The sequence below is a fragment of the Silene latifolia genome, chromosome 9, assembly GCF_048544455.1.
Source record: "Silene latifolia isolate original U9 population chromosome 9, ASM4854445v1, whole genome shotgun sequence".
NCBI classification, from domain to species: Eukaryota; Viridiplantae; Streptophyta; class Magnoliopsida; order Caryophyllales; family Caryophyllaceae; genus Silene; species Silene latifolia.
Window position 1 is genome coordinate 15,806,312 of NC_133534.1, and position 16,320 is coordinate 15,822,631.

Sequence of the window (16,320 nt, forward strand, 5' to 3'; positions counted from 1 at the left end):
AAGCCATTTTTACAATTAATTTGTATTTTATATTTGATTATATAATATTTGATTAGTGGCAAATTACAGTACAATATTGACGTATTGACAGATAATTCTTACTAAAAAAACACACATTGAATGGTAATTGAGTTAGTGCCCCACTAAAACAAAGTAAAAGCCTATTTGGGGAGGTGTATATCAATTATAAATAATTTTCTATAATAATAAAAAAATTACTACATGAACACCGAAACTTTGACTATTTCTAATACTCCCTCCATTAAACTCCACTTTGCATGTTTCTCTTTTGCACACTATTCGCAAGCGGACATTCAACTTCAATTTTTTCTCGATACATAAGTTAAAATATATTCATGTGAGATCTTATTTGATTCGTCTTTAAAAGTACATCAAAAATATATAACTTTTATAATTTTTGCAAATACGTAGCTAAAGATATTTACCATGTAAAAGTCGTGTTAGCAAACGTGATAAAGCAAACATGTAAAGTGGACTTGAATGGGGGGAGTATAACACTGTTTATTTTGAATGAGACCATTACAAGTAACTAAATTACCCTACAAAGTAATATTTACAAATTTTTGGGATCAACTTAAAATTAGTTAAAGTATTTGTGACTTAAAAATTGAGAAAATATTGCGGTCATACAAAAGAATGGTCTCACAAAAAAGATTATCTTTATGTAGAATTTAGAACATAATCAACACAAATATTTATTATAATATGTATGTCATAATAATGAAAAAAAATGATGCTCAAAAGTCATGAACTTTGCTCCATATTTATGCCTATATTAAATTTGATAATAATGAAAAAGGATGTTCAAAAGTCATAAAAAATATCCTCAATTTTTTATATATTTTTGATGGATGAAAAAAATTGCGAGACAAGAAAAAAATCTAAAACACTAAAATCCAAATAGCATAACAAACATTAAAATTTGGCCTTTTTAATTCTAGATAAATTAAACAACAATTAAAAATCAAATAAAATTCATACTAAATTTTAAATTTCTACTTTATTGTTAGAATATTCTAAGCAACATATAAATATCACATAATTCTAAATTTACGCCGTTTATAAAATAATAAAGAATTTGTAAAGATTAAGGGCGAATAATAAAATACTTAACATTAAACATTGACCTTTTAATTTTTCAAACTAGAATAGGTTAAACGACAAATAAAAATTTACACCACTCTAATTTTAAACCGTTTATATGTGCAATTTCCTCTTAAATCTTATTGCAATAAACTTGCTCAATTTTATTAATTGAATACATATATAAATCTATAAATATAATTTATAAATAAAAAAAAAAGCAAAATATCTACCATCGTTTAGTTTCATAAGATATCTCCTTAAACAATTCTCATACAAGGTGGATTTTGTAAAAAAAATAATTAAAGAAAACCTTTTATATTTCATTTCTCCTTACTCTATATTTATGTCTATATTAAATTTGCTAAAAATGAAAAAGAATGCTCAAAAGTCATAAAACTTTGCTACTTATTTATGTATATATTAAATTTGATAATAATAAAAAAAGACGTCAAAAGTCATAAAACACATCCTCATTTGGCTATAAATGTTTGATAGTAGACAACATTTGTGAGCCAAAGAAAGCCAATATCTTTTTGCCCCCATCGCCAAAAGAACGTAAATATGTGTCAATAATTTTTTCTTATCATTTTATCAGCATCAAAGTTAGTGTATTAAGGTTTTAAATTAATAATTTATTTATTTAACTTTAAGTTCCATTGGTTATGAAGTACACTTCACATTTTTAACCTTCTCATATATGTTGTTTTGTTCCATTTAGGGGCTATCAAGATTTGTGTTGTGCTATTCAAAGGTAAATACACTTACATCTTTATGATTCAATGCCCTCTAATCATTTTTTCATTATTTACGGGGTAATTTGATAATTTATACCTTGAATAACTCACTTTTTCAAATCTTATACCTTAGATAATTTTGTTTAAAATCTTATACCTAAAATAACATTTTCTTCGAAACTTGATACCAAATCTTAAAAAAATCTCTAAATTAATGATTTTGCCCTTACTAATTTGATGGTTTTTAGTGGTGATAATCGTGGATGTGTGTGTTAATAGGTGAGACAAAGGATGACAATGTTTAATTAGTAAGGGTAAGATTGTCAATTCAAGGCTTTTTCTCATATTTGGTATCAAGTTTGGAAGAAAATGTTATTTTAGGTATAAGATTTTACAGAAAGTTATCTTAGGTATAAGATTTGAAAAAGTGACTTATTCAAGGTATAAGTTATCAAAATACCCTTATTTACGGGAAAACTTAAATTAATAACGATAAGGTTAATATTACATAAATCAAATTCCACCATTTCGTTTGTTATTAATCACTCAGATCAGTGGTTTTTTTTGTAGGAATATTCATTGAAGAAAGAAGACTATATGAAGAAAAAATTACTAGAGTTGTATAAATATATACTCCTTCCATTCCACTCAATACTATATTATAAACTAACTACAAGATTGACAAAACGAATTGAATATTAATGACTAATTGTTTTTAGGTTCATAATTTTTTTTTTAGGATTTCAGAAACTTTCAAAAGTATGTTTTATTTGGGTATGTGTTGCTTTTTTATTCATCATTTTCCTTTGAATAATAGCTCTCATAGAATGAAATTGGAGTTGCGAGGATCTCAATCTTATTAACAAGTTAAACAAAAAAAATCCTATTGACATGGATAATGGCTAAATGTAAATTATTATCTAATATTTATGCATACATGTCATATTATCTATCTAATGTATATATACAACACATATAATGAGATTGAAATGAAATTTGTAGTAGGCTACTATATATTTAACTCATTTTATTATTTATGCAAAAATTTAAAATTTAGAATTTTTGACAAATTGATATAGATGATATACTAAGACTAGCATTTATTAAACTTCATAACTATGTTACTATAAAAAATATAATTTATGAGACTTAAAACATTGAGAAGATAAAAAAACCCTATAACCATATGTTTTAAGCTCCTTACATTGTGAGATTTATCATTCTCAAAACAAAACAAAAAATAATAATAAAAAAAAATTCATTATTATGCATTAATTTGTCATTTCATCTTCAACTTACTAACTTTATTTATCCTAAATGACAAAGGGACGTTCAAACTTTCACATAGAAATTTAAGTACAAAATCTATACAATCTAATTCAAAGACCATTTAATTTTTTTTTTACATGGGTGCCATGATTACTGAACTCATTGATAATTTGAAGGTATTTTTTTGTTTTTTTAAAACCACATTTTATTAGTATATTAATCAAAATAACAACTAAAGTACAATATATAGTTTAATTGTCAAAGAAATAAGACGTTAAGTAACTAAATTTTATGTATTTCAAGACTACATTTTTTAAATGGATCAACTAATTGTTCGGACAAATATAAACAATACGATAAAGATAACAAAACTAAATCAGATAAACCCGTGAATTTCACGGGTCACAAACCTAGTTTTATTACTTATAAATTGTAAAGTGATTGTTATTTAACATTTTACTATGCGAATTTCATTGAGTGATGATGTTAATTTGAGAATATAAAAGTGAAGAGTAGTATGTGATTTGACTTCGTTAACTTAGAAGGTCAATGTCTTTTTTTACGCTTACGGCTGAGAAAGAACGTGTCAAGGATATCAATAGCCTTCCTTCTATGTGTAATTGTGAGAGTATAGAGATAATGGAAAGTATTAAAGATAGTATTCCCTTCTTCTTAATTGGGAAGGAGAATGGGTGTAGAACCACTCGAGTTAAGGTTGATGCTAGCTGACAGTCTAATCTTAGCTCCTCTATGAGCTGGATTGCTTATGATCGCGATGATGTGTCAATTTTTGAAGGAAGTATGGTTTTCATATCACAATCGCCGATTAAGGCTGAGGTGTTTGGTATTCGTGAAGTTCTATTGTGGGCTGAATATTGTGGTTTTCTTCATCTGGACGTCTCCTCTAGTTGCCTATAGATCTTATATCAGATCAATGGTGTGGAGAGTGGTCAACACTTGGCACAAGGGTTCCTGGATGACATTATTGCTTATTCGTTCTTCCATTGCTTATGTTTCAATTTTATTCTTCGTAACCTTAATAAGGTGGTTAGCTAAAAGAACCTTGAGTTTGTAACTTTCTTTTTACCGTTGCCAAAAAAATCTTTAGAGATTACATGTGGAACTATGAGGCTATTTCATGATAGACTTGGGTCGAATTCTGGAATCGGTGTTAAGCTTTGTAGCGCGAGTTTACATATGAGCTGGACGGTCATTTTGCGGAGATCACCTTCACTCCAAGGGATCTGAACTGAACTTAATAATTAACCAGAACTTTAACACTAATAATAATGTTACAAGATTATTCTCCTATCATACAAAACAGTCTTGTTCTTTTGAAATAAAAAACCTTGAAACTACGGCATAAGAAACACTTGAAGAAAACTACCAACACAAAGCTTACATCCCTGAACTAATGGAAAAAACAACATACTTATTGCTAAAAACATAGAGAATGACTCTTATAGTCTTACTACATAATGCTTACATCGTGCTAACTGCTGAGAAACGAAGAGTATTAAAGCCATCCTCTTCCAGCTTCGTCCTCTTCTCCTTGCCTTTCCACTTCTTCTATTTCCTCCCTTCTTCCCATGTCTTCTTCGGACTCTTCCTCGTGTCTTTCACTTTCTTGGCGTCTTTCACGTCTTTCCTGTTCCCTTTGCCTTTCTTCCTCTTCTCCTGTCTCCTCCCTCCTCCCCATTTCTTCTTTGGATCCTTCCTCGCTTCTTCCACCTTCCTCTTGTCGTCTTTCCCTTCGCTCTGCCTCTTCGCGTCTTTCCTTTTCTCTTTGCCTTTCCTTCTCTTCTTCGGTCTCCTCCCTTCTCCCCATTTCTTCTTTGGATCCTTCCTCGCTTCTTCCACCTTCCTCTTGTCTTTCCCTTCGCTCCTCTTCACGTCTTTCCTGTTTTTCCTCTTCTGTTTGCCTTTCCTCCTCTTCTTCGGTCTCCTCCCTTCTCCCCCTTTCTTCTTTGGATTCTTTCTCGCTTCTTCCACCTTCCTCTTCTCTTTCCCTTCGCTCCTCTTCTTGTCGTCTAGCACCGGGCTCCCCTTCACCTTCACCTTCACCTTCTCCTTTTCTTTCTTTTTCTTCTTCCGCTTCCCTTTCTCCCTCTCCCCGCCTTCCCGTCCCCTTCTCCTCTTCGGAAATCCCCTCCTGTTCCTCAGCACAGGAAGTACAATCCTGTAAAATTGACTTCTTTCTCACACTTATCAGCTGACCAATTGTCGTGTTCGATACATTAAAGGCTACACCTAATATACCCTTATCTAGTTTCTGAAGAAACGAAGCCTTTCCGACTAGGAATTGAGGTTTATCCTTCTTTGATATACTGCTGAACCCCATAAAAACAAGTGAATCGCTGTTGAAAGACATCTGCGCGACTGGATGAAACCTTGGAACCGTAAAAACATCACCTTCTTCAACTCGAACTCTTGTGTTCTTGCAGTCTTTATTTGTCAGCGAACTAGCGCAAACCACCTGGACCATTCCTTCACCCTCTAGCACCACGGATACCTCGTTGGCATAGGGATTCCAGTGTGGCCCCACCATTGAACCCTGAAAAGCGAAAAACCAGTGGGACTTCCGATTTGGCAACCAGGAAAAATATTAAATGTGATGGATAAAAGAGTGTAATTTGACGGCTCACCGTGGTTAAGTTCACCATGTAAACTCCGATTTGGGAATCACGCAGTGCGCGTAAATCATGTTTTGAGACGAATTTTCCCCATCCATTGCAGTTCTCAAAATCTGGTTCTTCTTTGAAAAAGTTAAATGTCTTGGTGTGTTTCTTTTTCTTATTTTCTGATGCTCGCATGCTCAGCCTCTGAATTCCGAACATGGCCTTGACAAACGGAAATTCTTCGTCCTCCTCCTCTTTGCTTTGCTGATCTGCAGATACTATAACTGCGGTATCTGATGTGTTTGTTAACTCCTGTATCACTTGCTCAGGTACCTATACAGTAAAAATAGACAAAAAACAGTTCAGTTTCTCGAATTCATTTGTCGCCTATATTACTCCAACCCTCGTAAGGAAAAATTACTAGAAACCGAAGAACCTGAAAAGCTGACTGAAGAACAGGATCGTCAAAACCGCGAACAAGTTCGTTGATGGTCGAATATGGTCCAACAGATGGGCTCTGAAGAAAGTTTCAATCTTTTATTATTTATAATTTTGGAAGATTGAATATAGTTTTAACTGAAATATTTTGAAATTAGTCCCTCTAATATGAACAACATGGTTTTAACCTGTAACTGCTCTTCATCAGGGTCGTCAAAAATGGCAACGATTCGAAGACTTGGTGTTACAGACCAGAAGGTGTTGGTGTTGTTGCTGTTAAGGTAGAACAAGGTGCCCGACTGCAGTCGATAAAGGTCCCCTCGCTGCAAATTTACTTTGTTTATCTTGTCATCCTCTGTCCAGCTTAATATTCCATTTCCTGCATTTAATGTAACATTACTGAATGTTGCCATCAAAACTCCTTAATTGCAACAAGAGCAGTATAATATCAGGGGTAAAGGGATTCGAACCTGTGACCTATTATCCGCTATACCTCTTTTTCTTAGCCACTAGACTAAGACATCTTCGAATATGAGTAACAAATATTTAACAATAATTATTTTGCTAGACTTTTTAATCTTGTGCGGGGGAACTTACTGGTAGAAGAGGTAACACTCGCTACCTCCAAATTTCCAAAAAAAAAAAATGGTTAAGATTATCAATTTTTACTACACCAAAATTCTTAAATATGAGACGTTAACATAATAAGTACTCCCTCCATTTTCCTATTTTTACCCATTTGCTTTTTGGAGGTCAAAATTTTCAAACTTTGACCGTCAATAAGTTGGAGAATAAAACTATTTATTTATAAAACTAAAACATTTACAATTAATATCACGAAAAAAAATTCAAGAAAAAAAAATAACATATAGACATCGAAAAATACGGTTAAAGTGGCGTCTTGAATACTGAAATAAAGTAAATGGAGTAAAAATAGGAAAATGGAGGGAGTATTATGGCTACCCAAAATTTTATTTTCGCGCATAAAAATTTGAAAAAAAAAAAAATCAGAAGATAGACAAACCTGAACGGACATAGAAAACCATGTCAGCATGTAGAAGAACAGGAAGAAACAAGGCATTCGGCTCCATATTTATAAACTGAAGATGATACTTATTCTTTTCGGTACCATCATCGATATCCACAGTCGATATCGACCCAAACTCCGATTCAAAAACCGTCGTCCTCTCATCCTTCTTCACCACCTGCGCTGCCGGTCCACTCACTTCATTCTTCACCCTCCCTGACACAATGTTCACGGGTAACTCCAAACATATGATAAAAATCACTAAGTACGATAATACCGCCATAACTCGTGACGTTTTCGACATTATTTGATTTGTTTCGTATATAACTTAAACCGTAGTGATGATGGAGTTGAACTGTTGAAGTGAAATGGTGTATATAAGATAAATGAGACATGGAAGAAGACATGCATGTAAATGACACGTTGTTCATGGGAGTATAGACGTGGCAGCTACGTGAATTTGGTGCATGGTTTCCCGCTTCAAGTTCAGAGTTTTGGAGTTTTGAATGTCTGTTTAGTTTGACAGTATTTTGGAGGTATGTACTGCTCATTTTGTGTAGTGAGGATTCATGTTGGTGTTTTCTGAAACGTGAATCTTCGGAGAAGTTGCACAAGAGAGTTGTGTGCTTTTGATCTACTTGGGGGTAGACATGGCCACAAGCCGGTCCGATCCAACCTATATGGCGACTGGGTCTCTGACTCTCTGAGGTGGAGTATTGGACCGGCTTGTGGTGTGACGAGTCACACGGCCTGGGATGGGCTGTGTTAGTCTATCAATTTAGACATATAAAATAAAGAGAGTACTTAAGATAGGGGTTGCGCAACGGCTATAATGTAACGGCCTAACGAGCAAGACCAGTGAGAGTGGGAGTTTTGGCGAGTAGGAGGGCTAGCCGAATTTCAATTTTTTATTGACAACGATGAACTAAGATTAAAATAAAGAGAGTGAGTTACAGTACAAACTTCGGAGTACCGAAGTCCTTTAGACTATTAGAAAGCCAACTAACCGAACTAAAAGTACATGAGAATGAAGCATAAACAGTAAGATCACGACATTTCTTGTAGGGAGGATGGTATAAGTTGTCAAAATAGAATTGATCTGCCTCCTTCGTTTTAGACCTCGTAGCTGAAGGGATTTGTCAGTACTTAAAATGATTTTATTAGACAAATCTCAAGGATCATAAACAAGTTAGAAATCTGAATTAAACACAAAAAGAGGGCAATCGAATTACCTTACAGCGAATTAATCCGTGGGCAAATAATATCCATCAAATAATATCCAGCAAATAAGAAAATAAGACCGGATCTGAATAACCCAACTGCTACAAATAACTAAGAGCACTCCAATTGTAGTGCCTCCACCAGTATCCACGCGAATGAACAAGAGATGCGATTTGTATGCCAGTACACAAGGTAGGGTTTTATTATTTAGAATAGGATAATTAAACTGACTCTCATATACTCCCTCCTATTCACTATATTCTTCCCCTTTCCTTTTTGCACAAGCAATAAGAAAGTGAATTTGGACCACACAAAACACACTACCCCACATGCAATTTAATTTGGACCATACAAATCAACCCAAAAAAAGAAATAGGGAAGAAAACCCGAATAATCCAAATAAGGAAATAGGGAAGAATATAGCGAATAGGAGGGAGTATCTCTATATATAGGGGAGTAATAACTCAGTTTCCTAATCAAACTCTTACATTAATCGCAGCTGAGCCTAATCTAATTAGAGCCCTATTTCCATATAAATAAGAAACACCATATTCATCTTGTGTGTGATCCAATGGGCCCGTTTAATTCTACACGAATTCTTAAACTCATTTAAGATTCGGTCCGTAAGCGGCTTCTGGCAAAACGTTACGGTTACATAGAATATAAACCGGGTTACCTTAATTGGACTCTGGACATAAATCCAACAGCCTCCCACTTGTACTGTGTCCAATTAAAACTGTCTCTTTGCTTCGATTGTTCCAATCAAGACTAAGGGGTAGGAAAAGTGTGAACCTTATATGTCCTAATCATTTTCCCCGAATCTCTGAGTTGAATTGTTAAAGCAGACGACTGACAATCACCTCGTCTGAGCGCGACCACGCATTTTACAATTCACACTCTTCGAGGCCAGAAACAATAAACTTCCTTCGGTAAGGAAGGAACAAATCCCATGTTGTTTAACCACACATCCTATCACATGATCCACAATAAGTCCAACCATTGCCGTTATAGTCACCAGTCACGGCTGACGTTTGGCAATGTCAAAATCAACTACTTAGCATGTACAAAATAGTGAAAAACTCAGGTCAAAAGACTGTATATTCACTACTAACTAGTGATAAGAAACTTTACTGACACTAAGCGAATCCTTAGTAAAGTTCTTAACGGGTATGTCTAATACATGTTCTCTAACATGTACCCATATGCCTGGTTTGCTATCCCAATATCATGACTTAAGGAACTTAGTCATCAACCAGCTCATATACTAATCATTTTAGGCATTCAAGTGTTCCAATTTAATGCTCAGATTAGAGATTATAATAGAAAACATCATCCAAATAGAGTTCCAAAACTAAGTCACGTACTTAGTGATCTATTTAATCAATGTTGACTATTGTGGAACAAACATTTAATTAAACAATAAAATGAATAAAATCAAATAATAATTTTACTGAATAAATGAAGTAAATGTTACATATAATCAATTAAACATGTCAAATAAACTCCCACTAAAACATCTCATAATAGGACTAAGACCACTCGCTAATGCATCTTAGACGAATGGCACCTCTGTGACTCTCATGCTTAGACTGCGGGAGAGGCTTTGTTAAGGGACCTGCAACATTTGTATCAGTCGGCACTCTGCATTTAACATCACCTCTATCAATGATATCTCTGATAAGGTGATATCTTCTCTCTATGTGTTTGGATTTTTGATGTGACCTCAGTTCCTTAGCTTGTGCAATAGCACCATTATTATCACAATAAACATCTATGTACGTGTTTGGATTTGTCAGTACTTAAAACGATTTTATTAGACAAATCTCCAGGATCATATGCAAGTTAGAAATCAGAATTAAACACAAAAAGAGGGCAATCGAATTACCTCGCAGCGGAATTAATCCGTGAGCAAATAATGAATTATGATAACTAGTACAACATCAGAGCCTTAATACCGAAATGATTTAAGTTAGTTGATATGAATCCTCCTTTAAAATCGTCAATAGAAAACCTGAAATGATTTGCGCTTCCTAGGTGCTAGTACAACATCACAACCTTACTACTGAAATTATTTGAATTCAGCTGATATGAACCATCCTTTAAAACCGTCAGAATCCTAGGTGTTATGATAACTAGTACAAGATGAGAGACTTAATGCCGAAATGATTTGAAGTCGACTAACATGAATCATCCTTTAAAACCCTCAATTAAAAAAACAGAAAGTGAATTGAAGAAGAAAATAGAAAGGGGAAATACTTGAATATGGTGGAGAAGAGAACGGGCAGAATTCAAAGAAATTATTTGAACTCGACTAACTTAAATCATTTAAGTAAAGAGGTCCGATTACAGACCGAACACCGTAGGAGTGCTAAGAGGACTCGGCTCAGAGCACAAATGAAAAAAAGAGGTTGAAGGGGAACTGTGGGTCAAAAAAAGAATCTAGAACAGAATCAAACCATGGTCGAGCATTTGAGGCCGCCGAAGATTAGCCGAAGGACGGCCCCATCTCGGGCGGTGCCGGAGGGGAGTAACGAATGCCTAGGAGGATGGCGGTGGCAGTAGATCAAAGTTTACATATTCACATTTATCAGTCGGACCAATATAATCTATTAGCCGAATTTCATGGGCCTTAAACATGCCCAACATTTTGGCAAGTCATAGAGGGCTTCTTGTGGGCCGGGTACGTAAAAGTTGACTTGTGTGGCAGGTCGGGTCGGGACAGCCCAATACCTAATAGAAACCTTTGATGTCAAATTCAAACCGAGTTCAACCTGTTTTAGACAAGTCTTGACCAATGCAAAACCAAAGACCGACCTAACTTCGGTATTAATTAGAGAATAGTAAACACAGGTCTTGATCTGCGAAGCTGAACCAATTCAACACCTCCTAATTTGCTACATACTTTATTTCTTTCTCTTTTTTTAGTGATGTGTACGTTAGTTTTTTTTTGGACAACGTGTGTACGTTATTGATTACACTTGGACTTAAGATAATAAGTCGCAAGTGTAATACTCCTTCGATTTTTACGAATTGCTCCATTTGCATTTTGTTTAAAGATTAAGGAATGAAATTGGTGTGAGTGGGTGGTGGGTTCACCATCTACACATTGAATTAAATCACACTTAAATAAGAAAGAGAACAATTCTAAAGAATAGAGCAAAAGTAGAAAATGGGGCATTTCCTAAGAATCGAAGACATAATAATTTAAAAGTTTAAGAAAAGTTCGAAAAACTTACACACTCAATTCACCTCTTTTTGAGTACACTTTGATCCTAAGTTATATTTTTATCTAAAACCATTTCACACGTGGCTAGTTATGTAATACTCCGTATTTATAAGTCTTGGGGTACTCTATCGAGTAGGCCTTACTCTGTTGAGTAAGGGTAAGTTGCGTTTTAGAAAAGTTTCTGACCTGTAGGGTACTCTATCAAGTAGCCTTATGTACTCGATAGAGTAAGGGGGTACTCTATCAAGTAGCCTTAGGTACTCGATAGAGTAAGGGGGTACTCTATCGAGTAGCCTTAGGTACTCGATAGAGTAAGGGGGTACTCGATCGAGTAGCCGGTTTACGGGGTGATAATTCGACGGGTTTTGTTAATAACACGGAGTAATATATAAATCTTTCCGTCACTTTCATAATACACCTTTACAAACCTAATAACATTAAAAGGGAGATTCAAGTTACGTTCTTCGCATTCATCCGTGTTGTTGACAAATCCCGGAGCTTGAGAGGTCGGATTTCATCGTTCTTTGTATCATTGTGATCCTTGTGTCAAGGGTAAGTCCTACGTACCATTTTTATAGCTTTTGGTTAAGATTGTTTAAACCCTAATATGGGGAATTGGGGGTTTTGTTGTAGATAATGATTGGTAGTGATTATGTGTATGTATGCTAGGAGGAGGATTTGTAGAAGAGGCTTTTTGATACAGCTGTTGAGACCGTCTGATTGTTATGCTTTCCAGGTAGGATTTCCTACTCAGTATTAGTCCCATAATGGGATATTGGTTGATGTGTTGAGATTGATTGTTGATATAGTAATTGTATTGTGACGGTTGTAATTGCGATTGTGTTTGTGATCGTTGTTGATGGTTCTCGAGATGCGTTCTCGGCTGAGTGGGGTCACTTGCGGGAGTGGCTTCACGCCCTAGTTTCGCCTTCTGTGGAACCCGCCACAGAAGGGATGTGCACATTAATGGACAGGGTTATCGCTCACTATGTGGAGCGGGGATTTGGTGGGTACGGCTGCGGTCCCCCACTGGCAGGGCTGGTCCAGTGGACAGTCGGTGATTGAGATGATTGGAATTGGTGTGGTTGTGTGTGTGACAGTTAAGCTGTCTGTTTATCTTATTGTTGATATATATATATATATATATATATATATATATATATATATATTGAGTTGTGTGATTAGTACTGACCCCGGTTGTTGTTTTGTAAAACCTGCGGTGATCCATTCGGAGATGGTGAGCGATAATTGAGCGAGTTTGAGTTGAGAAATCTTGGGATATTTGGGAGGTGCCACCGTCTGACGATAGAAGTCTTCCGTTGTAGTCTTATTAGTTTTTATGACATTTCAGTATTTCAGTAGACAGTTGGTTTTGAGAACTTGTACCCGTATTTTGGGATTTGGATTCAGTTGTACTTTTCACTAAGTTATATTAATTAAGTTGTTTCTTTATTGTCTTATGAATATCATGCCTCGGGTAACCGAGATGGTAGCATCCTTATACCTGAGTGGTCCTGGTAAGGCACTTAGAGTATGGGGGTGTTACAAGTTACATAAATAGATGAACTATGTAAACAAATGAAAACCTTAAACTTTTTTTTTTGTGCATAAATATTTACGGATTGCCTATCAAACAGGCTATATACTAACACAATGAGAATAGAATCCCTGATTTTGGACGCTTTACCATTGACGCCAACCCTTAATCAAACTTAAGCAAACATAGTAAGTAAACATTCATGACCAGAAATTTGGAAACCGTCAATCAATCAATCAATCAATACTATATATTAAATCCAGAAACCAAGGGACTTCAATGTAATTAAAGAAAGTTATACAAATTAATTATACTATATAGTTTTAAATTACTAGCACCGTGTGATAGACCCGATTAAGGGATCTCAATGCAAATATTATATAGTTTGGGTTAGAATTAAATTATATAGAAGTTTGGTAATTTTCCTAAACATTTGTAAGAGACTAAAACATAGTCAATTTCCTTAAAATAAAATAATTAATTAAGATGGTCAATTTTCTTAAAATAAAATAATTAATTAAGATGCTTGGTAATTTTCCTAAATATTTATAGAAGACTAGAAGATGGTCAATTTCTTTAAAATAAAATAATTAATTAGTATAAATATGCACACTTATGGTATTAATTATTATCATCATAAAATTATATATTAAATTTAAAATCTATGCAATTTTATTAAACTTTATAGTTTATTAGATGTATAGAGATGTTAATTATTTAACATACAAAAATATAATAAGTAGGTTATAAATAATTCAAGTTAGATTCCATAATACTCCCTCCAATTTCATTTATTGTTCCTCTTTCTTTTTGTCATAAGAAACAAGGGAATCAATTTAGAACACACAATATATATATCCCACATCAAATTGATTTTGGACCATACAAAGTTGTCCAAAAGAGGAAAGATGGAACAATAAGAAAAATGGATGGAAAGGGAAAGGGGAACAAAAAATGAAATTTGAGGGAGTATATAATATTGCATAATTTTTTCGATTTGATTTAATGCATATATGTAATATATTTAAAATTAAGGTGGGAGTAGTGAGAGTAACAATGATTACGGGCAAGTAGTGAAATGTTATTACTATTGTCTCTTTAATAAGAGTAAAATATTAATAGCGGGAGTAGTGAATTTGTCTCAAAATTTATTTCATCGTAATTTTAGGATATGTCATTGGAAAAATATATTAATGATAAATTTATAGGTTATGCCACTTTAAGTAATTTTATTTAATGAAAAAAAATAAAGGGTAAGTAGAGTTAGCCCGGGCGAAGCCGGACACCAATACTAGTTATTATTAATAGGGAAACTCCGAAGCACAACAGTCTCGATGGTAATGCCGGGCCCAATACCAAGCAGAACACCGTAGTCGAACCCTTGGCCTGTCGTTGACATACCTTCCTTGAACGACCTCTTCCTAATCTCATCCAACACAAATATAACTGTTGTACTCCACATGTTCCCGAACTCACTTAACACATGTCGACTTGCTTCAAGTTTGTGCTTAGTTAACCCGAGTTGAGCTTCCATTTTGTCTAGAATTGCTGGTCCACCCGGGTGAACCGCGTAGAATATCGAGTTCCAATCATGTACACCTAATGGATCAAGGGCTTCAAGTAATGGCTTTTCAATGTTATCAGCAACCACTTGAGATAGTTTCTTAGACAAATAAAAGTTTAAACCGGTTTCTCTTAATTGCCCTCCAACTCCCTATTTTGTATCCGGAATTAGGCTTTGAGAAGCCGATACCATTTCAAAAATGGGTCTCTCCCCGATCGATTCATCTACGTCTGCCCCGATTATCATGGCGCTTGCACCATCGGTGAAAAGGGCTTGTCCCACCATGGAACCCATATCTGCCATACCTATTGGATTCGTTGTAAACTGATCAACTGAGAAATATAATCCCTCTATCTCGGTTATTTGTTTATTTTCTATTTTGACACAAAGACTAAGGAAAAGCGTTTGGATAAAATAACTTGAGACATCAATTTAAGATGAAAAACTAGAAGAAAATAAAATAAAAGAGGTGCAGTTTTACTTATCATCACCTCCATTTTACTATGTTTTTGGTATTTACTTTTGAAAGTGAAATTTAAAATACTTTGACTTTGTATACCCTTAAGTATACCCCGTAAGATTTTATAACATAATTGTCACATAATTCAAATCCATTTTCGAAATGGAGAAAATACGGCACAAATAGGATTAATCCAGTTGTATATAAAACATTGTACAACCAAGGTATAAGAATCCGAGCTTGTATATATTTTTTTCCGAGATAATTTAAAGTTCATATTGTTAGGAATTCGTGCCTTAAATTTGTGTCGAAGACAAAATAAGTTAAGGAAGAAATTGGCTTAGAAACATGAACATATGTCAAGAGAAGACCGTGGCCCGCGTGAGGAAGCAATTTTCTACGGGTCGCATATTTCCCTGAGATCAATATGTCATTAGGTGTTGTGTGAGTTGACATTGTTTATGTTTCTTGGATACTTAGTGGGTGTGGGTCCCACTAGAGTTTTTCCTAGTTGTTTTGTACGGGGTTTAGGAAATTAGTTAATAATTTCCTATTACTTTATTTCTTTATTAGTCTAGATATTTTATCTTAGTAGAAATAAATATATATAAATACCCAAGTTTTATTTTAGGTTAATTAAGAGAGAGATTTGAGAGCACAATAAAGAGGGTCGATTTGTGAGGTTCCTTCTGAATAAGAAAACTCAGTTTGTTCCGGGCTCTATTATTGGTGTTCGTCTGTCTTTGAAGATCGGAGGAGTTTGTTCAGATCTTGGTAGGCCTCAAGATTATTTGTCCTTCGTCTTATTGGGGTAGTCTCTTTTGTTCCTTTGAGACTACTATATTTGTTGGTAGAATAGGGTATACTTTTGGCTCATATTGAGCGCGTGTGTACCGGTCTACTGCTGTACTATTTTCTCCACTATAGTGAAATTTGATCTCCTCGCAGGGTGGACGTAGCCAATTATTTTACTGGTGAACCACGTAAATCGTTGTGTCAACTTTATTTACATTTGTTATTTATTGTTCTTATCGCCTTATCAATTAATTGTTTGGGTAACGGGACGCCTCCGTTACAACAATTGGCACCAGAGCTAAGGTTCTGATTTGGGATCTGTTT

The 16,320-nt window shown here is 34.6% G+C and overlaps 2 protein-coding genes across 2 annotated transcripts; both read right to left on the reverse strand.

Moving 5' to 3' along the window:
• Positions 1 to 4,398: 4,398 nt before the first annotated feature.
• LOC141602457 (vicilin-like seed storage protein At4g36700) lies at positions 4,399 to 7,886 on the reverse strand. The gene is made up of 5 exons (XM_074422736.1): positions 7,191 to 7,886; positions 6,355 to 6,545; positions 6,165 to 6,245; positions 5,756 to 6,061; positions 4,399 to 5,664 (listed from the first exon to the last, which is right to left on the reverse strand). Exons 1-5 carry the CDS (start codon positions 7,495 to 7,497, stop codon positions 4,627 to 4,629), a joined length of 1,923 nt encoding a protein of 640 aa, XP_074278837.1. The 5' UTR covers positions 7,498 to 7,886; the 3' UTR covers positions 4,399 to 4,626.
• A 6,582-nt stretch (positions 7,887 to 14,468) lies between these two features.
• LOC141600624 (polyketide synthase 5-like) lies at positions 14,469 to 15,044 on the reverse strand. Its single transcript, XM_074420870.1, has 2 exons — positions 14,931 to 15,044; positions 14,469 to 14,840 (listed from the first exon to the last, which is right to left on the reverse strand). The coding sequence occupies exons 1-2, from the start codon at positions 15,042 to 15,044 to the stop codon at positions 14,469 to 14,471; spliced, it is 486 nt and encodes a 161-aa protein (XP_074276971.1).
• Positions 15,045 to 16,320: the final 1,276 nt, after the last annotated feature.